Raw genomic sequence first — 25895 nt, 5'->3', positions numbered from 1 at the left:
AGGCATCAGAGGTTTGTCTGTAGTTTTTTGAAAGCCCATTCCAATGGTCTGGGAAACAGAGACATATGTGTGTTAATTTAAGCCTTTTTGCAATATTGCAAAATAAATACTTTCCCTGGTTGCTTTTATGCATTTGGATTACTATTTACATTAACAATTTAACTTCTAAAAATATAGCGAGTGTGGTAGGTGTGCTCCTTGACTTTCTAAGTCTGTGCTCAAGAACATTATAAACCTAAAAAAAAAGGAATTCTGCTAACATCACACAGCACTTGAACCCATTAACATACTGTAATACTAAAGTACAATTTAAAAGAGAACTGCTCTCAATTTGTCCACATTTTTAACAAATTTTGTTTGGTTACAAAAAAAAAAAAAAAAACCCTGAACATTTCCTTGGGACTTTTGCAAATAAATATATACAAGGATATGAAATACTGATTTGTTGCATTATCTTATTGCAAATTAGCTTAACACTACTGCAAAGAAAAATGCTCCATTAAAATGTAGAAGCATAAGACAAACTCTAAAGCAATATTACAATATCAGCCTGTTTATTATTCATCTGCAATCATATTTAGTTGTCCTTTTTTGTTTTAAAGAATCTATTCTCTGTTCTATTATCTATTCTATATTTTAAAACTTGAAAATTTTGTCATTATTTACTCGCCCTCAAGTGGTTCCAAACCTGTATAAATTTGTTTCAGCTGTTGAACACAAAAGAAGACATTTTGAAGAATGTTGGTAACCAAACAGTTGACGGTAGCCATCGACTTACATAGTATTCTTTTTCATACTATACAAGTCAATGGCTACCGTCAACTGTTTAGTTGCCAAAAGGTATAAATTACCTGAATGAGTGGTAATTATTAGTGCTATTTTAGATACTATTAAAGTATTTATTAATTTTATTCTCAGGTTTATTATTTATTTATTTGATTTACTTAATAATTTATTTTAAATTTCAAGTTTATGTAAATTAACATTAACATTTACCAATCAACCAATAAGAATAAAGTATTCAAGAGAGCCGTGTAATAACAAGTAGCCTTTGTTTTAAGGCTGATCACACTGCTTGAACAGATACCAACATTCTAAACAGTCTGTTACATAAATCTTTTGCATTTCCCCAGCAAACATCACATTGCAACAATTATTAGGTTTTGTTGGAGCAGTGTGAACTAACTTTCATTCATCACAGATTATGCATGTAAAACGCCAGTGGATATTGAAATGCACACTCCACTCAAAACTTGATTTGCTGTTGTCATGGACCTGAAGCAGAGGCAGCTATTAAGACGAAAACGAATCCTCCAATCAGGCAACAAGCCTCAATTTGGCATGAGTGCTTTCTGGCAGTGCTGCTTAAAGAGCCTCTCCATAGCAATATCCTTTATCTGAGCAGCAGAGGAAGCCCCTCAGCTCGACAGAGAATCTTAAAGGAGAAATCGGACTACAGTGTGCATTACAAAACCTTCAAACAGGACCTGTCAAGATAACAGCATCCCCATAATGAACAACCCACAGCTGCGATCTTTTATTCAAACAGCCTCTGTGTCACTCGCCAGAGCTGTTGATTAGATATTGTAAATCCCAAAGGTGGATATCAACCAGGTTTACATTTCGAACACAAGCGAAAACTGAGAAGTCGACAGTTTAGTCAAATAAAAGCCTGAGATTAAAGAAACTTTGGCAGCCAAGCGCAGATAATTGATTTATAATGTATTAGGCCGTGTGATGATCAGCAGTCAGAGGAGACAGCGGGTTGGTTCATATTACCACCTTGCGGTTTTGATCAGACGCCAATAGGCAATTTTGACAGCTCTGCCCGCAGAGGCGCTTCCCTTAAATTGCGGTTGTCAATGTGCAAATAGACATTTCTTCTCAGCTGCTAAGCCAATCAGAAGTGCGTGCTCTGCATCCGTTCATTATCACTCGTACGTGTTCTGCTGCTGCTGCTGCAAAAAGAAGCAGCCTGTGCTTTTTGCTATTTCCACAGGCTCATAACTCTGTGAGGATGTAAGATAAGATTTTGAATATATTCATAAAAATATATTCTCAATCATTAATAACCTTTTTTTTTTCCTGTCAACAAAACCACCAAAGTTATAACTTTCATCTGTGCAATAAACAACCAATCACGCAGGGAAGAGACCTTGTACCAACAAACAAGCTTCCTGCAACCTGTACTGATTCAGTGGGACTGTCTAACCGTTCAGTATGATGTATGAGACTATAGCTAATATGTAAAGTGCTATTAATCTCTTTTTGTTCTGTCTGGAAAGGTCAGCATTTGCAAAGACAAGTCTGGAGACAGTAGATGTGTCGCATTTCTGAACAGAAGGTTGAATCAAAGACGATGTTTTGCACTTAAACAGATATGCTCTCAACCATCTGTCCATACATGAACAGATTACAGTTTTTTATGTATTGATATATATTACATCCACAGCTATAAGATTTGTCCTTATTGGTTTTATTTTATTATACACTTTTTACATTCAGGCAGTCTGTTCATATATATTGCATAAGCAATTTACGCAGCTATATGTGGTACAATTTATTCAGAAACTAATCCATACACTCACTGCTTTGCAATACACTAATAGTGTGTAGTAAAATGTAAAGCATCCAGCTGGGATCCATTAAGACACAGCCATCACGACCAGCTGAATATTAAAGGTGAAGTGCCAATCTGTGCCAATATCGTCAACAAACTGTAAAAATGATTCCTAAACACTCCCCAGTCTGCCATTGGTCAAACAAACAAACTGTCCACAAACAAACAGACTTGTTTTCTAGGGGTAGCACTAGGTCTAATATGCAGCCATTTAATAAAAAGCAATTAAGCAGCCTCAAGGTCATGCAGTTTAAAAGGCGTTAAATGTTAACATGTTTTGTTGCAATAATAGATCCAATCAGAGAATAAAAAAAGAACAGATTATGAACAATACAATAAAGATGAAATATTAGCTCATATACGGAAAATAACAACTTACCCTGTACCAAACGATCTCTCGCAATCTTCCATCTGTCTTGAAGTTGCACTTTAGAGTCACTGTATCTCCCACAACAACTGGTAGCAATGGCTCAATCGTTACAGTCAGATATCCTGCAGAGGCAAAGTAAGACATCACTGGAACACGTTCATTTTCACACATTTGAAAAAAGAGCCAAATGGCCAGATGGGGTTGGGGATGTGAAGTGCAGATTGAAAAGCTTAACATAAAGCAGACAACTTCATTATATAATAGATCATATTATTCAGAATTATTGCAGAATGAATTAAAACTAATTGACAAAAGCTAACAGCCAGCTCAAAACATTTTTGTTATCACTTCAAAATAACCAAAGCATGTTTGTTATGAAAATCAATCAATCTACAAAATTAAAATCACTGAAAATGTCAAATTCTATAACCAGGGGCTTAAGCACATATGCACAAATGGACACTAAACATGGTAAACTAAAAATGTTAACATTGAAATAAACTGTTTTATTCAAGTAAAACATGTTATGTAACACCACTGAATTAACTTAATTACATTCATTTACACCAACAACACTATTTTTATAGGTTAAATCGAATATAAATACCACTTTTGCAGGTTACCATTTATTATTGCAGTACTTTGCAAAAAATTATTTAACATCATACTATAACATTGCATCCACTTTTAAGACGTACCATTAGTATTAGATAAAACTGCACAGATATGCATTTTTTGAAAAAAAGTAACTGTTAAACTGAGTGTTGTGTTTTTAAATTTATGTAAATTAAATGTAGTGTCCAACTCTACAGAACTGAAGTTAAGTTCTTTTGTGCTAATTTTATGTAATCAGCCATTAAATGAGAATTAACTCTATTTATTCTCTTCTAATATTTGAAGTCATGAAAACAAGATATGAAGCAACGCAAAAAGGCCCAAAGCTCTGATTGGCTCTTCAAGGGAATCTGCATTTCCCTAGTATCAAACAGGCAAATGAATAAAAAAATGCTTTAAAATGTAATAAAGTAATTACAATGTGTCAAAGTTTTTCTTTCATTCTTGAACTCAGATCTTCTCAACAGTACATCGCGCACACACAGACGTGTGAAGGAGAGCTTATTTTGCTCCATTAATTACACTTAAGCCATGGACACTTTGCCATCTGTTTAATTTTGTCTCCAAATCAGCTTGGCTATGGCTGTCCCACCCCGCAAATAAACTGACGCTTTAGCTAACTCCTTCTAACTACAGCAATAACACACAATTAGCCAGCAACTTCATATAAAGGCTTTTTGAGGACCTACACTTCACCCTGGCATATGGCCAACTTTTTAATGCACATTATTAGTTAGCAAAAATAGCTGTGTTCTTGTTATTCTATACTAACAAAGTTTTGTGTTTTTTCAAAAGATATTTATCGGAAACAAATACTTCCGCATCCATGCCCCTATGCAGATAATCCCGGATCAACAAAATACTCCCCGTTTAGGGAGTTAATGGGCATAATTACAAAGTTGATCACATTTCCAACACACTGAAAACACATTTATCAAAATGCTTAGGTACAGCCATGAATCACAAGTGGAAGAGCTCTTGCCTCTTAAGGATAAAGACGGGAACGTCCTGCTCTAGTGAGTACTCTCTCTATCTGCCTAGCAGGTGGCCTGGATCCTACTGACTGCACAGTCTATCCATCTAACCAGTCAATAATCCAGACAGCGAAAGGGGAAGGAGATCCAGAACATCACTGTGAGAAAACTTCATTTGATTATTTGTTTTACTGTATTTGTTTGCATTTAAACCAAATCCCAGTATTCGTCCAATCCCCATTAAAGGAGGGAATGATAACTGTAGATGTTTTATGTTCATCTGGAACATCACTTCATCAGTGTGTGCTGGGAAATTAAGTCCCTCATAGTAGGGGACACATTAAAATAAAACTCCTTAGCCAATCTCCTCATTTACCTTAAGAGATAAAACATTTAATTGAAGACTATAGACTACAGCAGATTTATTGAATTTTGATGTGAAATGAGAAACATGGGGTTTACGAAGCTCTCTAGGGGAGTGATTATTACCTGGAGAATGAAATACTGTAATACCCAAATCTGTATTCATTCCCATGTTCAATGGAAATCTCACCGTTGACGAGTCCTTGCGATTGCAGCCTGGACATGCTGCTTCACAATCAAATATGTTTTACATTTACATCATATTTACATTCAACCTAACAGTGATGTCACATTAGATATTACTCTTCATTTCAACAATGCTGTAATTCAATTTCAGGACCATGGACAGCAACATGAGGATTTCCCACAGTGCTTTTAGAACAACATTTCCTTCTAAAACCCATTTACTGTTTTAAGTCTCTCAATGAATTATGCATTGTGCCCAAAACAACAACTGTTGTCAAGTGCTCAAACAAGAATGTGAGCATGAATCACTACGCCTCAGAACACTCTAGGAACATAAAACAAAATGATTCGCCGGACCAATTCTGTGCTTTTCAATAATCTGTCCATCTTGAGGTCTCAATTAGCTCTTGTCAGACAAAACAGCTCAATTGCTCACCGCCTCGGCCAAGGCCTTATCACTGTGTCAGACTGACAGAATTGACTTGGCAATTCTGTACATTTATCTCAGTGGAAGACAGAGCAGCTCCCTCTAAGCCTCAAGGGAAATAAGGGAGCAAGGATAAGAACAAATTCCAGCAGATCTGCGACCTCACTTAGTTTTAAAATTCCCAAACTGTGATGGAGCCTGAACCCCAAGAAATCACTTTCTCCCAAACTTTGCCTTCTAGAAATTGAGTCAGTTTCTGGGTCCTAAAGAAAGAGCTCAGATGGATTGCCGAGCACACAATATATGCGTTAAATGCACCATATGGACACAGACAGATGGACTTTTCTGTTAAAGGTACAGTTCACCCAAAAATGAAAATGTCCTTGAAATGTATTCAACTTCAGGTCATCAAAGATGTAGATGAGTTTGTTTCTTCATCAGAACAGATTCAGAGAAATTTACACTTTACATCACTTGCTCACCAATGGGCCATCTGCAGTGAACTGGTGCCATCAGAATGAGCTGATAAAACATAACAATATTCCACAAGTAATCCACACATTAACATCTTGTGAAGTGAAAAGCTCCCATTCACTTCAGAAGTTCCTTAGATCCACCAAATGCAAAATTTCTCCAAATCTGTTCCAATGAAGAAACAAGCTCATTAACATCTTAGATGGGTATATTCTCAGCACATTTTCATTTGAAATTACTAAACTATTCCTTTAAATTATGAAAAGTGGTTCAGATCAGTTTTCTGTAAATACGAATACATTCCTACAGTAAAGTGGTCTGCCAATGTAACATGTGGAGCATTCTCTCTGAGATCTAGCTGCACCTCGATGTGCTTGTTAAAGAATCTTAATTTAATCATCACGCTCGAGGGATCTTTACGCCAGAGGAAATTTGAATGGATAAGCCTCGAGAGCTACAGGTCATTAAAAGGAGCTGAAGCTCTCAAATAAAATCCCTTCCACTTAGCACCCATACGTCCATAAAGAGATTTGAAAGTCTGGAGAAATTGGTCCATTGCAAGCGTATGTTCATATGTGGTATTTTTATTTAAATGTCAAATCATTTAGTAGGGTAAAATAATAAGATACTTGGATACTAAGAGCTAGAAAATCATCACTGAACACAAAGGAGTTGGAGCACTTAATTCTAGCTGAAACAGATTTACTTTAGCATTTGTGTATTTATGTGTGTGTGTACATGTGTAGATAGATAGATAGATAGATAGATAGATAGATAGATAGATAGATAGATAGATAGATAGATAGATAGATAGATAGATAGATAGATAGATAGATAGATAGATAGTTCAAAAGTACAACTACAAATTCGAATAGAAACTTTTGTAACAATGTCTTTACTCAAGTCTTTAACCCAAAACATTTGAACAGTAGTGTACATTTACAGAAATACACACACACACACACTTTGAACTTTAAACTTTAAAAAACACTGAATAGTACTTGTCTCTACTTCCCTAGATGAACTAAATTAACTCCTGCCAGCGTTTTAATAGTTTCCTTATGGGGTCAATGCTTAAACAATATAGACTAAAGAATAAATTACAAGTTGTAAATTGGAACCAGCGTTGTACAAAGCACGCTGATGTAATATATACTTCTTTTGTCCAATCTTTTCTTTCTGCATTGTTAATCGTTCTGCTTTTGAAATTCAAATGAGACACAGTTTCCCACCCCGATCACAGCTACAGTAGCCGCCTCCTTTGCGAGCGGTTGTATATGCCTTTGTGTCTGCATGCTAATTTTGGGGCGAAAAATGGCTACGAGCAGGATGGTGTGATATTGCGTGACTTACTGATATGGAAAGAGCCATGAGCAGGGATTTTAAAATAGCTCATTACATGGACTTGTGCACTTGGGTCTGAGCAGTACATATTTCAAACATTTTCCCCCTTAACCGATGTCCAACCGGGAAAGGTCTAGTTTTCATAAACCTTCACAAGAAATGACAGCCAACAAACAAAATATTTTAATGACAGGGCAGACCACCACAGCAGGAATAGAAGTGCTTGGAAGGGCTCACTGATTTTCTCCAATAACTGCACCCACGGGCGAGCGGTCAGCCTCTGCTAAGCCACAAAGTCTCTGGCTAGAGCTAGCTTTAGGAAAGACCACGGCCGGATTACCCAATTACATGGAGCGATGATGAGGGGGTTGGCCCAGAAGTTCACTTCGCTATCGACGTAGCTGTTAACCACACAGGCAGTTCAATTTCTACTTCGCTGCTACATGTTACATCATGCGCGTCAGCCTACGACTCAACTGTAATTGAATCAACCTCATAACACCTTCTAGCAGAAACACCATCCGTCATCTTTGTGCCGGAGACTAAGAGTCAAGAATTACCCCCCGATATGATTTGTCTTCACATTTTAATGAAAATACTAATGAGGTTGATAGGAACGACCGCTAACACGAGGGCGTTCAAGAAAACTCAGGGTAGCGTATTGTTTACAGCCGAATGAAGGACACAGTCAGCATTTAGCCCAAGGCCGCATTGGAATTCTGTAAGGTAAAGCTAAATGATTTAAAACCAAACTATTCTTGGCACATAACTCCGTCTAAATCCCTCTCAGGCCGTCTCCATATCACCAAGGAGGGCATACGTTCACACCTGCTCTGGACTGCTGGGAAATCAGCTCAATCCGGCGAGCCTCTGACAGATGACACATCCTGTATCCCGTCACACCTGGGTCTCCCCAATGCTCAATCTTTCTGATGTCAACAAACTGTAAGCATCATGCCCTAACCAGCATAAACTCACATCACATATCTGTCTGCTGCCAATCTGAGCACTTGCTCCCATGGGCGGCAGGATTCAACTTGTCAATGTGATGCTGAGGGATGGATACAACAACCAGAATATAAATAGACCAAAGCAGGTCAAATGAAATCAGCCGACGAGATTAACGCAAACTTTATCATCATGACTGCTTTTAAATATCAGAAATTGCAAACACAGGTCTACACACAAATACACAAAAAGATAGATAGATAGAGAGAGAGAGAGAGAGAGAGAGAGAGAGAGAGAGAGAGATTGTGAGAAAGCAAAACAATGTTAAATATTCCAGTGTGTGGGTGTGTGTATATATATATATATATATATATATATATATATACTGCTACAGATATGAACTAAAAAACACAAAACTCAAATTTGATTTCCTGTATCTTTAATTTCAGGAACACTAAACATCTAAGCTCATAAAAGGATGAACAAGAGCAGGAATGACATTCTGCCGCTGCTGGCAACTTATTAGCACCTGATGCTAATTACGCCTGTCACGACTACCATAAATTCAGCATTACATCTCTCCTTTTCAAAGGTCCAGTTCTCCCTGGTGCGTGAGCAAGGTGTCCTTGAGGTCTAAGTACAAGACAATGACGATGTCCACGTGACCTTCATTTCCTTTGGTAAAATAAGGACACCACGCCTCCTCTTTTTATAACACCTCTGCCACAACATTTTCTCCTTTTTCATTTACACATTTTAAAGAGCCAGTCACCATCAATCTAACAGTGTCCACCTCCTCAAAATACTTTTAAAACTTATTTTGACTGATCAACTGCAGAATCTTTTAGACAATTCTGATGCCAGTCCCATGGTCTCACATAGTCAGCTTTTGATTGGCAATGAGTCACTTCACAGATTATTCTGCCCAAGAACCGCCCACTTAGACAGGAAGCGACCATCTGAACAACATTTAAAGCAGCCAGCCACATTTTATTTTGTGTTCATGTGGCATTCACTATTGGACTTATGAAAACCAGTGCATCGTGACTCCCTTACTGCACTGTATCAAAACGCTCTCTCAATTCTCTCTATTTATTCATTTATAAAAATAATAATAAATAATAATAAAAATGCAATTCATACACTAATATATTTACATTTCTCTATTAATATTTATTTTAATATTTCGAGGGGCAAAGTCAAAAATGTCATAGTGATACAAATGCCCTCATTATATAATACAGAAAAAAATACTCATTAAAACAACTGCATTCTTGAAAAGAAAAATCTTAATTATTAAGAAATAATAAATATGTATTATTAAATATTTTAATAATAAGATTATCAAATGATCAAAACTGCTTCATTGCTTAAAAATATTTGAAAAATTAAACTTTTTTTAAGCCAACATACAAAAAACATGCAAGGGAAAAAAACAAACAAACAGGAAATCATAGAAATTAACCCTGCAGACCTTAATGATTATGTGTCAAGGTCAATAATTATCAATAAATATATAAATAAAAGCATATAGATAAATATAGCAATACATTAAAGATCGATAAATATGTACGTATATATGTAAATATATCAATATTTTCTCCAATGTGCACAATTTTGAACTAAAAGCCCTAATTGGCAATGTTCAGAGAAGCTATGTGAACACAAATAAACTGGAACAAACATGAATGAATGTGTTAAAAATCCACTGATTGAGTTCGTATGCTGATTTTGCATTCCTTGCATAAATTAAGAAATTACTGTCAGTGCAACCAAGTTCTACAATAAACAGTACGATGGGTTTACCGTGCAGTAAATGTTGAACAACAATAATCTGGGGCTGTCAGCAATCTTTGAAGGTTAAGATGTTAAATTATCACATTATTTGACCTTTTTATGACTGTGGGTGAGCTTAGTACAATTATAGTCTCGCATAGCCTGACCTTCAGACTGACAGCAGAAGGTCTGGAAACCTTGGCTGCTTTGAATGGCTAACTATTGCCCAAGAGTCCATATGACTTACAGGTAAAGCAACCAATCACGTTTCGTTTTGTGCCGCATCATTTTTAGGTGCGTGGAAATGTCTACACAATGACAGACCAGTGTGTAAAAATCTTGGGCGTATTTTAAAGAGTCTTTGCTGTGAACTTTACATACTGTATTTCACAAACTTTTGAAACTCCAGCGTTTAGTTGATGAGCGCTCATTGTTACAGTTGTACACACTACGGCTTTCTTCTTCATGAAGGGGTTTGGCACCATGGCATCTTTGTTTTCAGACGGAACATTAAAGAACGCGACACATGCATCTCTCAGAAATCCTGCAGAATTCAACCAGTCAGATGATGACTTTTGAAACTCCTGAAGTTTCAATTTTGAAGGCATACAAGCAATGGACTAGTAGGGTACACCCTGGGGTAAAAGGCGCCTTTGATATTATTTTCCTCTAAACCACTAGATGGCTTAGCACTTTCCAAAACATCCGCTTTTCAAGATGCACGTGCAAATTTGTCTGATCCTTGATGCGATTGCGTCTAATATTTGATGGTTTTTAAAATGTTGTAGATTTAAGTAGCAAATAAGAATCGCTAAAATTATTAAATGTATTTTGAGACAAAGGTCTTCTTTATGATTTTCAGTTTTGTTTAAGATAATTAAAGCAAAAGTTTTCAAATAACGAAAGAATATGTAAAAGTATGGTATTTGGGGTAAAAAGCATCCCTGCTTAGTTCAATGGTTGTCACGCCACGCTGTGTAGTAGTGATGTTAGGTTCTTGAACGAATCGTTCTTTTGAGCCGGTTCTTAGGAAGTAACCGGTCGAGCCGGTTCACAAATCGAACTGAATTGAACTTTAGTTCCGGGTTGATGACGCAAGACGCACAGCCGAAGTAGCACGTCCAACTCAAAAAGAACCGAATGAGCCAGTTCAACCAACTGTCGAAGTTTGTCGAGGATTACCGAGGACTCAACAAGGAACCCTATCGTAGGCTAATCAATATTAATCAGTCGTATCTGCCATAAAGGATCCGCAAATGAAACTGTGACCATAAACATTAACTTAAGTGAATGAAAGGCAATAATCAGCAATATGCGTTCACAAAAAATAACTTTTTATTTGAATGTTTCAATATGTGTTGACACAAATGACTTTATTCGAATGTTTCATTGATGCAACATGGCACAGAGTTGTTAAAAAATAAATGCTTAGTGACATCATTGCTTGATAACATCAGGAGCCGATGAATCGACTTTTTGAACCAGTTCAATGAGCCAAACTGTTCGAAAAAAATCGGTTCGCATAAATTAATCGGACTTTGCATCACTACGGTGTAGGGCACACGCTGGAGGCACGAAGAAACGTTTTACAGTCTTTAATCCAGGAAACACTGGGAATAATCACAGGAGCTTTAAACAACACACGCCACAACCAAGTAGACCCAACAGGGAGAAATACACAGACAGGACTTAAATACACAGGATAATTAATTAAACACAGGTGCAGGAAATGAACGAATTAGACTAGACAAGGACAGGAACATGACCAAATAAGTGAACACTGAACAGAAACAGGGGCAAAACGGGTCCATAATCCTGACAACGGTTAGATTCAGATGGCAAATATCATATATTATGTTGGGTGTCCATCTTAGATATTATCACCATGTTTGAAATGAAACCATCATATTTAAAACATGATATTAATCGTATCATATAATAAAAATATCATTTATTACTACTGTAAACCTATATTAAATTATTATCGGATCTCCTTCAATGCTTTCAGAATCTTTACTTTTTAAAATGATTTTGTTTCTGTATTTTAAAATATATGTTAAAGACAGTATATTTATTGAACAAAATAATTATTTTATTTATGAAAATAAGCAGAAAATAGTACAAACTTTGCTAAAGTGATTGTTTTGAACAAGTATTAACTTAGACATTATTAAACAAAACATTATTTTAGCTAAAGCATTTGTATCAATACTGTGTGCCTTTTGTCCCATGCTGGTGAGCCTTTTACCCCATGTGTGGGGTAAAAGGCCCCTCTTACCACCTCATACATTTGTAAGATTTTTAAACAAAATAAACAACTTGTATGATTTATTTTCACACAAAATCTGTTGCTCCAAAAATGTTCAATACAAATGTATCTATTTTTTTCTGCAATCATACACTTTGGGCACAGTGAAAAGCACATTTTTTTCTTAGGGGTGCTTTAGCTCCATCGTACCCTATAGGTAGTAAAGTGTCAAAATCTTGATAATATTTCAGAATTTAAAACTTTTAATAAGAAGTTAAACTTTAAACATTTAAACGTTTAAAAATATATAAGTAATGTAAGAAAATAGCATTACTATTTAGGTAATCCAAATGGAGCGGTTTGAGTTTTATGTACAACAAGGTGGTCTGTAGGCATCCAGTCTGGGGCTACAGGAAGCCGTCATAAATTATTAGAATAACAGAAGCTTTGAAGGCTGAACATATCTAATACCGCTGGACTACTACGCCCGCTCATGTGTTGAGCTGAGCTTTAACTGAGCTTAAATCCACTGAACAGGCTTAGAGTACATTCCGTTACTCTGGCTCGTTGCAGCATTGTATTGATCTGCCCTGTGGCATAAGCCTTTGCCCAGAGGAAGTCAGACAGACCTGTTTATAGCCTGCACACTCTCCATCTGCTCCTCACCTTCAACCACCACATGTATGGGAGCCTCTGCCAGGCCGGATATTACAGCTAAATGTCAGTGAGACATCTCCACTGTGCTCCTAACATTTATTAATGCAGTTCCAGTGCCGCCTGTATGTCACTGTTAAAACGGCGCCTTAAATGTCTGGAGAGATGGAGCGCAGGGCTGACATGAAGCTGCTGCAATGTCTCATAAAAAACACATCACCAAGTACTGAGTAAAAATGAATAAACCCCCAGCACTGCTCATGGATTGCCTCAGGAAAGCAGTTGGGATCAGAAGCGACGGCTAAGTATAGCATGGACTACGTAGCAAAATGCTGAGTGTACAAGTGCTGAAATCATCTGAAATGAACTGGAACAGAGTTGACTATCATTGAAAAAAAAAAAAAAAACGTTAAGGCCGGCAAACACGTCGCAGTAATTGGCTCATATTAACTGGTTGTAGAAGCAAGCATGGCCTCTGCTGCATCTTAATCCATCAGTCTCACCATTAAAATAACATCTAATGAGAGTTTGCAAAGCGGCCTTTCTGCCATTAATAACAGTAATCTGCCAAAGGCACAACAAGAAATCTAAACACAACTGCGAGATGGACCGGGCTGGACTGCGCGCCGTGTAATTCTTTGGTGTGATTAATGGTAATGGCTTTCCCAGGCATCAATGGCGAAGCAAATGTCTCCAGGAAGAAAGGAATGGTAGACTTTGTTGTCTACCAGCGTTCCTCTATGCTATATCATAAGTGGGATAAACAGCCCGTTGATTTGTAGTGTCATAGACATTTTTAAGCGCTTTCATGGTACTTTGCAGGAGAAAATAGGGTGGAACAAAGCAACCCTGTTGTTTCTCTTGGGAAAAAGGGAATAGATGAAATGTGTGTGTTTATGCTGAGAAAGCATCTCTGGAACAAAGCCTTGAGACACATTAAGCAGCAAGGCCACATGGCCCTTAAAGCTCAGACATGTTGTTCTAAAGGAGATTTAGAGATGCTCCTTGTTCCTCCATGTATTTTAGAAGCAGGCACTCTGGCGTGCATGCATTTTAAATCTAATTCAGGAAACACTGTTGTGTTGAGCCAAGAAACTGTTGTGCGAGAGAGAAAGATAAGGAAGAGAGGCCAAAGTCATCAGTAAGTACAGATAATTTAATGGATTTTAAATGTGAACTTAACAATATCCAAAAAAAACAAGACAATGTAGATTTTTGGTTTATATGTAATGATTTAAAATACATAAAATAAAAATTAAGTTTTGGATTCATTACAATTTTTTTATGATTAATATATTTTAAAATGTAATTTATTCCTGTGATGGCAAAGCTAAATTTTCAGTATCACAACTCCAGTCTTCAGTGTCACATGACCCTTCAGAAATTTTACTAATATGCTGATTGGCTGCTTAAGAAACATTTCTTATTATTTTCAACTGTTGAAAACAGTTGTGCTGCTTAATATTTTGAGGAAACTGTGATGCACATAAAATTAATGCCCAAAATAAACAAATGCTTGAGGATATCACAACCACGCTATCAGAGATTAAAACATATTTTAAAATTTAATAATATTACATTTTTTATCCAATGAATGAGGCGTGCATAAAAAACTTTTTTCAAAAACAGAAAAAAAAAATAATTATAATGATTCTAAAATTTATGTAGTGCATAAATTACAAAATAACATATAAAATGTAACTTAATAATTTAATAGCAAATAAAAAAAAAAAAATATTGCATTTCATATCACAAAAAATCTTGTGAAAAGTAAAGTTTATACACTAAGAGCAACAGTTCAACAATTTCACTTTTAAAGCTTTTTTAAAAGCAAATAATATGATCTGCATGTTCAATGGTTCAAGATTGAGCCATTTTAACACTGAGTGTCCCTCTTCAGCTTCCACACCTAATTCAAGAATAGGAGATAATTTGTCTCACTAGGCAATTAAAACCCTTCAGAAGAGCAGCAGCTGATACGGTAAATATTTCTTGATTGCCTCTTGTTCTGTTGCCATTTTGGCAACTGGAGGGAAGAACTAAAAAAAAAAACTCCAACTTCATAAACACACACCTTTCAGCAGTTTAAGGAAACAACAGGCAAACGAGATCTTAATTACCCAAAGAGTTACTTCAGTAAGTTTGCAAAGACAATTGGTATTTTTTCCTTATTAGGTAACTACAATGATTCAAGAGACCAGCAATTATGCACAAAGCCATCCAACTTAATGAAGTGATTATAGTTCTTAAATCAAGATTAGTAATGAAGAAAACCACCATCGCTGTGATTTTTAGCACTTATATAAATACATTAAAATTCAAGATTAGAAACAAATTTGCACCTGGAAAATTGGTACTTAATAAGAAAATAAGGTTATTATTAATTCAAACCAATTAATCAAATCAGTGATTGACATGAATTACTTTCTGGAGGGCTAACCTTGTGTTTGTTTAAGCAGTTCAGCTTGACACGCTGATTTCATGTAGTGCTTTAATATAGGTTGCTTGTAGTGACATGTTCTTTATGTGACAGCACAAGCTAAATGAAACTAAAACAAATCAAAGCATTATGTTTTGAAATGCATCAGATTTTAGATGCATTTGTCCACACAATCTACATTTATTACTGCACTTCAGATTTCTGAAGCAGTTCTGTTTAACAGCCAATTAGAGACCCAGAACAAAAATGTGCAATCAATGCAATCATGCCAAGCATCATTCAGGCACAGAGAATAGCTTTGCCATAATTAGCAAACGTTTGATAAAAATCATGGTTTTTATATAAATATTGTGACACCGACTCCTTTGAATACAATTTTCTTTCTTTTTTTTCAAAATAAATCAATAAATAAAGTTTGTGGCATAATATTGATTATTATAGAACATAACTGAGTTTTAACATATATAGAAATAGACTTATACTGAAGTACAAAGGGCCAGGTAAACATGTAAATACATAGTTTTTAAATGTAGAGCAATTAAACTAAAACATTATATCTGTTGAGAATAAAAATAAAATTAATACTGGGTAAAAACTCAAATTATGTCTAAAAGACCTTGAGAAAGCTTTAAGTCCATTATACACTTTAAAAAGCCCTCAATCAATAATACAATAATATATATATAAAAAAAATGGAAAATGCAATATAACAATAAATTATACAGGGAAAATTCACATTTACATATCCATGAATAATAATAATATTAACAACCTCACCTAAAGAAAAAAAAAATAGATGACAAAATTATTTTGTATAATAATAATCAACATTATGCTGCAAAAGCTGTCAACAGCTGAAACTGACAGCTTGAACCTGAAACATTGCTTTAAGATAATCTTAAGCAGAGCTGCAAACCAATTGTTAATATCACCTTAATGGCTGATGAAGCCAGGGGCGCATGCCTCATGTGTTGAACAGGCTTTAATATTCAAGGGTTTAGGATGAAGAGAGTGGGAACTGCGAGCATTACAAGAGGATTTGTGAATGATGAACGTGGATGGCAGCTGATTTATGCTGCTTAAAAAGATGATCTGCCTCCTGGAGCTGGGACTGGGTTTGTCATGAAGTTGCTATGAGATGATGCATGTTCAATCAGAATGATTTACTGTTTAATGACACGCTCGAGCCCAGAGAGTGTTAGGCTTAGGGATGCATGACACATCTCTAATCTACCTCCTTCCCATGCACGACAGAATAGACAGCAATCAGGAACCCATATCAGCTGCTTCTAGACTCAAGGGTTTTAATTGCTGTGGGCTGTCGACATTATCTCTCCTACTCTGGCGATTGGAGTGCTGAGTCTGATGGGGGGGATTGTGGGGAGAGCCCGGCCAAGTGTGACCAGATGCCCTGGTACCGAAGAACCTCCTGCAGCTGGTCCGGATGAGGTTTATACGTATCCAACCGATTTGTAGATCTCATGTACTGCCATGATGAAGAGGATGACCTTTATACTCTTTAGAAATACTCTTAAAGGTTTAGAACTTGATAGTGATAGAAAGTTCTGCAAAGAGTTTTTATGCTCTAGAGTCTAATTCTTTAAAATAAATAAATAAATTAAAAAATACTATACTATTCAGTTCCAAAGTTTTTCTCAGAAAAAAAGCCCTCAGCAATATGCATTAAACTGACAGTAAAGGCATTTACAGGGTTACAAAGGATTTCCATTTCAAATAAAAACTGTTCTTTTAAGCTTTCTATTCATTTAATTTCTGAAATAAATGTATCATAGTGTCCGCAAAAATATTAAGCACACTTTACTCAAAATGTTAAGCAACACAACACTGATAATAATAAAAAATATTTTTTTGAGCATCAAATCAGCATATTAGAATGATTTCTAAAGGATCAAGTGAGTCACTGAAGACTGAAGTAATCATGCTGAAAATTCAGCTTTGCCATCACTGAAATACATTTACATTTAACAATTTAGCAGGTGCTTTTATTCAAATCAACTTAGAAAGGAGGACAATATAAGCAATCAAACCAACAAAAGAGAAACAATATGTAAGTGCTGTGACAAGACCCAATTAGTCTACCGCAGTACATGTAGCATGTTTTTTTTGTTTTTTTATAATAAATGAAAAGAATGAAAAGTAGATATACTGTAATAGAAATAGAGTAGAGAGAGCTAGTGTTAAAGGGTAAAGTTATAATCATTATCATTATTATTTTTAAATAAATACAAAGATAAGTAGATAGAACAGATAGTGTGCTAGTGTTAGAGCGTCAAGTGTAGATGTATCTTTAGCCATTTCTTGAAGTAGCTCGGATCGAGTTGGGCAGGTCATTCCATCAGCAGGGAACAGTTAAGGTAAAAGTCTGCAAAAGTGAATTTGTGCCTCTTTGGGCCACTCACTTGCAGAACACAAGCTTCTGGAGGCCGCATATGTCTAACGTAGTGAATTTAGCTAAATGTGCGCAGAGCCAGTGGTTGCTTTGTAGGTAAACATCAATGCCTTGAAGTTTATGGCTATTGGTAGCCAGTGCAATTTGATGAACAGAGGTGTGTCATGCACTCTTTTCAACTCGTTAAAAACTCTTTAACATTTTCAAATATACTGTATATTTAAATAGAAAAGTTGTTATCATTTTATATTATCTGTTTATTTATTTATTTTATTTTATACTGTATTTTTGATCAAATAAATGCAGCCAATGATATGTATGTTCTGGTGCCTTTAAGAATCCAGAAACCAAAAAAAGCTGGTCTTTAGAGTTTAATCTAATGCACAATAATCCTATGTCTCATGATTTTTTGCATAAATTGCCAGAGCAACTTCTGCCAACAGAGTAAACAAAAAGAAATTATGAAAAAGTGTTATGCAAGCAATAGGTATTCATGCAACTTGGCCACACACAGTATCTAGTGTAAAAGAAGCTGACATTGTTCTCCCTCACCTCTCAAACATCAAAAAACAGAGAGAAGCAAAATCGGTCATGAATTACTGACAGCAGTATTTTTAACCAATTTTATCACAAACACAACCCCAAAAAAACTACAGAATAAACCATATTATGGAAGGTCAACCATGTTAGATGGGAGTTTTTGTACAGCTGTATTTGCTGTTGTGTAAATGCAAATGTATGTATTATTTGTAATTTATCATGCAAGAAAGAACAGGACAATTGGACACTTTTGTGACAACAGGCTCCAATAGTGGGCAATTTTTTTAAAGAATTAATTAGTTGCATAAAAACCACAACACAATAAAACACATGCAACCACCTGTGCTATAAGTACGACTTGACAGTGTGACAAATAGCCCTACTCTCCCCTCTATATAATACAACCATTAAATGTTATGTTATTGTAAGTGTCTGCACATTCTTAGACAAACTACAAACTGAAATGTGAAAAATGACCATAAACTTAATTTTGACAAGTAGTAAGAATAAAGAATGTTTTCCAGACATTCTGGTTTATTCAATTAGCAGACACTATACAAGGTGACTTAGAAATGATGAAAAATTCAAACACAAACGATAAATCACATGGAGTCATCAATATTAGCAGACCAATGACACAGACAAAGTGAAAACAGAGAAAATAAGTGAACTATAATATGATAATAGAGACTGGCTTTCAGACGAATGTGAAAACCAGCTCTAATGTTAAATATTTAAGTCTTGGTCTTCCAGACTTCTCGTGTTCTATGATTTGTGGTCTTTTGATTTTCTCTTGTCCTCTCAATCTTCCTTATTTAACCCCTAAATCAATCAGACATTCTGTTTTTGGCACAGGTCACAGACGGGTGGCATTCGGAGTCTGTATTCCTAGTCAGATAAACAACTTAATGCAAACATCCAGTAAGACAGAGACAACAGTTCGACTTCTGCATTCCAGATTCTGCCTTTTTTTCCATTCCTTGCAAAATGCAAGTTGGACGTAAATATGCTGAGCTCTGCCAAGGTCCTAAAAGGGGGGAGTCAGCATGTTTGTATGCTGTTAATTTAAAGTTATAGCGCTCAACTGACATGCAAACAGTAATGCCCTCGCATTTATTATGGCACATGAACTGTTCACAAACCATTCGGCACAAGGCCAGTTTCTCATATTTGATCAGAATCCAGCCTACAATATCATTAAATGATGGCGGAAATTCTTTGAATTGTAAAGCCTGTAGGCGCAACAATCACTGGCAAGAGAAGTTAACAAGATAACATTTAACCTAACTTGAAAGTGGCCTTGAGCTCTCATCAGTGGTCGTTAGTTAAAATCAGGACTTTAGGGAAATAAACAGCTGTATTAGGCTATATTTGCAAAGGATATGTCTTGTGTATGGATTTCTGCATGACCTACAAATTTTAGTTCAGGCAACACGTACTGCCTATCAATACAGAATTATATGCCTTAAAGGCAATCCAAATGTACTAGTTCCAGTTTTCAGTTAAAAGGAAGCTTAATTAAGTGCAAATCAAATAATAAAAGGTAAAAATGCATAAAATGTTGATGTTCATGAATCCTTCAAATTAATTTATTCAAGTCATTAATCATCCAAAAGTTTTGTATAATTAATCATACAAAATATCTGGAAAACAAGTACACAATCTATGTATCTATGTATGTATGTATCTATCTATCTATCTATCAATCTACATATCTATCTGATTTCCAGATATTTTTACAATATATAAATGTCAAGCCAACCCCAGATCTGCTAATTCTTACAATAACTGCACTATATAAAAAACCTTCAAGCTCAGGTCAAAAGCTCCAGAAACCATGGCAGGTAGGCAATTGTGAAATGTGTTTATGACATTTCTGCATTCCATCAAAAACAGACATAAAGACATTTTTAGAGAACCCATCTGTGAGAGGAGATGACATTTGCATGTGCATCATGCATGCAGCCTACACAGTGAAAATCGCTTTATAGGTTATGCAATTATGATCACATAATCGATGGAAATGAAGCAAAATCCACTCTCGTTTCCCTGTGGATTGGGATGATACAGGCTCCTCAACATCAACTTTGATGGATCATCTGTATTCATTAACACACATTCATGCCTGTATTCATGAAAATTAAGCCTTGTTTTCAGTTGCCAGTGCACAGCAATATAAAAGATACACACATATTCACACATACATAAAACATTCACAAATCATTTCTTTTATTTCAATTTTTAATTGTAGCTCTGTGATGTGCTTTGAACAAAAGCTCAGAAACTACTTTAAAAATCTTACGATTTTTAGATGTCCCCATTCCTTAGTCAGTTATATTTAAGCACAATTCATTTCAGTTCTGTTTATTTTAGCTTATTATGTCATACAAGACTGAACATGCAAAAGACAATATAAATATAAATATTTCTTAAGTATAAGAATATAATATTTATTTCAGTAAATACTGGACTCGTAAATCTTACCACTGTATAAGCACATTCTGGAATTTCTAAAAAAAAAAAAAAAAAGCATTTTGCATGGCAGCATGACTATAAATTATAAAGAAAATATTAGAATAAATATTTATAAATGCTACTATAATTGATAATTAGGCACATAAATTAAGTGCATAAATTAGGGGGGGTCTAATGTCAAATATCCTGGAAATGTAGTGACTCAAATTTGTGTTACACAATTTTTCCTTATTCATTTTGGTCAAGCCAAGAAGGACATCCAACAGCTCTCAAAAGAAAACCTGATAAAGATTAAATAGCACTGGCTAGCAAATAGATATTTCAATCTGTTTTAATAAGGTAAACACAACCTTTGCTGCCAGCTACATCCCGACTACCGGCCAGGGTGGATGGTCCTTGTAGCAGAGCAAAGCAGTTGTTTGGCTAACCTCTAAGATCAATCATGGTTTGCACGTTCAATCAGGAGACCCTAGCATTGCTGCAGGTCACATGAGCAACAGCGGCCGATACGAAGGAGACAAGGATGGAATGGAGAAGTGGCCACTGCATTGTCAATCTGGAGAGAGTTTCCAGACAATGTGAGAGCAAAAATAGTAGAGTCCATCTATCAAAGTCAAACATGCGCTTCTCTGCTCTTGTCTTTATGGAGTGAGCCTCTCTAGTGAGTGGTCCTTTGCATTGTCGTCTCTCTATCCACAAACTCTAGTCTCTGTCAAGCGACCCTCAAAATAAAATGTCTCCCTCATCACAGTACAAAGACAGACAGACAGATGTGTGAAGTGGCACTCCAGGCATGTAAAACCCCTCACGTGATCAGTATCTGTGTCAGTTAATGCTACAAAGAAATCAAAGAGTATTATGATCGGTTGTCAGAGTTCAGTAACAATTCTGTGCGTCTAATATTTTCCATTGAGGGAAGACTCAAACTGTTTTGGTAGTCTAAAAACAAGCTTTCACATATAGTATTGGAACTGTGGCTTAAAAGTCGGAATAAATGCTATATGTAGAATCAAACCGATGTCATGCCCTGATCCCATTCAGCAGGAAAGTGCTTCACAAAGTTGGTGTGTATAGTAGCTTCAGCAAGCTTTTTAGCTTTTTTAACAATACCTATACATCCAATTCACGGTTTCTAGCTGAAATGAACACTAGTGGTAGTAAAACATCAACAACAATTTTTTTTTTTTTTACACAAATGATTGATTATTGGGTAGATAATCAATTAATAAATGGTTATTTTCATATTGTGCGCAATACTGTTATGACCTTAAAACACTTTTATCATAGTACATGACTTCTAAACTAAAACATTTTGACATTTACATCACATAATCAGCTCCACATGTATGGCATGTCTGATGTGGTAAACTTGCTTGGAAGCTCACCTGATACAGGTGACCTGTGAAACATGAGTAAATGATTTTAAACACTTGTAGATGCCAGCTAAAATGCTAAAGCAAGCCAATATATCTCACATTTTCTATAGTTAACAATAGTGTTTATGTTTAGAGAAGGGTTTAGTGTAAGTGATACATTATTTTCAAACTCAATAGAGCATTAAGGCCTGTTCACACAGAAGGACGATAACTATAAAGTTCTAAATATTAACAAAGTCCCTTTAAGGCAAGTCAAGTCACTCAGCGGCCATTTTTGAAACGCCTCTCAGGCATGCAAGTGCAGCTCCTATCTCTTTAAATGGGGAAACATCAAATTCTCCAAAACTGTTCGCCAAGCCTACGATTAAATTTCATATTTGAAATCACCAATGAAATCTGACAACAACTGTATCATAAATGTTGTTTATTTTGCTTAAATAGCGTTAAAAAAGCTCATTTTTCAGACTAGACCAGCCAGTGCGCATGCACAGTCCTAAACGCACATCTCATAATGCTGACTGTTTCTATAGCAACTGGGACTTCTAATGGCAGCTGCAGTGACGCGCTGACTTAACCGATTTGCGATTGGCTGTTTTGGATAAAACTGAATGTGTGTTTAGCACCACTCACTGAACATTTCATTTTGAAAATGTTGTGATGCGTGTAAGAATCAACATAATAGCCTACCATTTAACAGAAAAGTTAACACAGGAACATTTTTCCAATGAGCCTGGGTTGGGTTTAGTGGTTAGTACAAATGCTACAGATATTGTGAGCCATTGAGCTCATGTGGGATATGCAGGTTTGAATCAAATTAGAGATCTATACTGTACTCTTTTGTCACATCTGATTCATATGGAGCTGTGGCCTAGCAGTAAACACATACGTTATACACGTTGAGCCATTGTGCTCATGGGGGAGATGAAAGTTCAAAGTAATGTGGTGTCTCAATCCTATTCAGCAGTCTGTTAATTTAGTAGCAAACGAGTTTCCTAATATAAAAGCTGTGACCAACTACTATTACTGCACATGTAACAGACATGCAACATGTGTTGGTGCTCATACAGGAAAAAAAAATAGGTTAAAATCCATCTTGTGCTATGTCTTGATCCAATTCCCTACCTCAATCATCATAACTTTCTGTCTTCGCTCTGTCTCTGCCAAATGGCAAAGCTCAAAAATACAATAAAAAAGCTTCTTCCTAACAGGAAACAATCTGTTAAAGCACTGTCAGTACACTCATTATGTTTAAATCAGAACAGCACAATACATCTGAAAAACAGAAAACAACAGTACTCTTCCACTGGCTGGCTTGTTCAGTGACATAGGGGGAGGCAGGACACTGACGTAACCAAACACTAGAGCATATAATCTGCTGTCTACACCCACACACACAGGAAAAGATTACTGACAGTGCTGCTTCCATCGATCTGTTAAATGACAGGGAATATGGACAGGCTGAAGGATAAGTCCTTCTGTGCTCTAGTTTTTAACATGGCTGCATTTAAAGGCTTTTCTCTATAATAAATTTTGACATTTAATAAAAAGCTACATTTGTATGGATGCTCATTTCCGCCACTGAATAAATGTTTTTTCCCTCATAACTGTGTGATACAAAACTCTCAATTGCGAGTTAAAAAGTCATAATTGTGAGACATAAACTTGCATTTCTGAGAAATAAAGTCAGAACTGTGAGATATAAACTCGCGATTGCGAGTCATAAAGTCAGAATTGTGAGAACATAGGCCTATCAGTCTTTAAGTTTTTATCTCGCAATTGTGACTTTATAAATCGTAATTCTGACTTTATAACTCGTAATTGTGAGTTTATATCTTGTAATTCTGTGAAAAAAAGTCAGAATTGTGAGATAAAAAGTAATTTTCATTTTAATTTTTCATTCAGTGGCGGAAACAGGCTTCCATATATTTGTCATGTGTATTGGAACAGAACAATGTCCGAAGATAAAACTTACCAGAACTTTACCAGCAACAACAGATATGTTGCACAGTTTTACTGTTGATTTTTTCAAGCTGTATTAAATTATTATAAAACCTTTAAAACATAAGTTGGACCGCCTTTAGCTTTGATTACGGGACGCATTTGCCGTGGCATCATTTTGATAAGCTTCTGCAATGTCACATTTATTCCCGTCCAGAGTTGCATTAATTTTTCGCCAAGATCTAGTATTGATGATGGGAGAGTCGGACCGCTGCGCAAAGTCTTCTCCAGCACATCCCAAATATTCTCAGTGGGGTTAAGGTCTGACTCTGGACTCTGTGGTAGCCAATCCATGTGTGAAAATTATGTCTCATGCTCCCTGAACCACTCTTTCACAATTTGAGCCCGATGAATCCTGGCATTGTCATCTTGGAATATGCCCGTGCCATCAGGGAAGAAAAAAATTCATTGGTGGAATAACCTGGTCATTCAGTATATTCAGGTAGTCAGCTGACCTCATTCTTTGAGCATGTAACATATAATCATCCATGCAGTAATTATCCAATGGGAGGATCTTACCTATTTGCTTAGTTAAATCCAGGTGGTGACTTTTTTTTTGGGGACGGGCAGTGTATTACAATTAAATGCTGATATTTTAACTTTCTATTCAAAGATTCTTGAAAAAAAAGAAATGTATCACAGTTTCCACAAAACTATTAAGAAGATCAACTTCTTTTTTTAACGCTGATAATAATAAGACATGTTCCTTGAATGTTTCTCAAAGCAGCACATTAGAATGATTTCTGAAGGATCATGTGACACTGAAAACAGGAGTAATGGCTGCTGAAAACAAAATCTCTGAAATAACTTACATTAAATTAAAAAACAACAAACCCAAACTTTTGCATTCCAGTCTACAGCAGTTTTAGCATCTCAGTGTTTTTCAGTTAAATCAGACAAATAGTAACTAAATTGTAAAGACAGTAAGCACTTTTGCTATGCATGACATATTTTCTCCATCTCTTGAAACAACGGCATAAACAACATCAGAATTAAATTAGCTGCATCACTGACCCGTTTTAACTTTTTAACACTTTTCATCAGCGTTGAAAAGATGTGCGTGTGCCAGCCACCGACCTGGGTCAGGCTAAGTTCAGCTGCCTAACAACAGCAAATCTGTTTCCCATTGTTTGTGAGGTTGGAAGTCCATATAAAATACACAGGAATTCAGGGCCCAGTGTCACTCCCTACTTAGCAGAGGACACAGCGTCCTTGTGTGCCGAAGCATTCTGGCCCTCGGGCCGAGCATCCACACCCTTGCCCCCGCTCGCCATATACCACTTTCCCCCAATGCTGGGTAGATGTGCCTGGGATCTGCGGGAGAGCGGCCTCTAAACATTCACCTGGCACCTCGAGCAGCACTTTCCCACTCAATTCGCAGCCCAGGCGACTCACTAATCCCCCGTTTGGACATTATATCTAAGGGTCTGAGAGAAGACCCAGGGCTGCTCATTACTCAGGGGCCAGACAACTGGTGAGAAGGATAAAAATGAAACACGCGTGGCGATTTATCAGTGCAGCGCCACGGATTAAAAGACTGCCAGCCACCCTGCCTGCGTTGCCAACCTTCTGCCTGCATGCTTTGTTTCAGTGCATTTTAAACCCCCTCTGTCTCTCAAGATGTGCTTCATCATTTCAATAGAATTATGCCTTTGCT

At 36.3% G+C, this 25895-nt stretch overlaps 1 protein-coding gene across 2 annotated transcripts in view; it reads right to left on the bottom strand.

Moving 5' to 3' along the window:
- Positions 1-25895, bottom strand: part of igsf21a (immunoglobin superfamily, member 21a) — a 225716-nt gene that overhangs the window by 138665 nt on the left and 61156 nt on the right. For both annotated transcript variants that reach the window (XM_058790855.1, XM_058790856.1), the window contains exon 2: positions 3000-3112. In XM_058790855.1, coding sequence (XP_058646838.1) covers positions 3000-3112 — 113 coding nt within the window. The remainder of the gene's footprint in view (positions 1-2999; positions 3113-25895) is intronic.

This window comes from Onychostoma macrolepis, chromosome 11 (genome assembly GCF_012432095.1).
Source record: "Onychostoma macrolepis isolate SWU-2019 chromosome 11, ASM1243209v1, whole genome shotgun sequence".
Lineage (NCBI taxonomy): Eukaryota > Metazoa > Chordata > Actinopteri > Cypriniformes > Cyprinidae > Onychostoma > Onychostoma macrolepis.
Note: the sequence above shows the minus strand (reverse complement) of the source record. Positions and strands in the feature narration are given on the sequence as shown.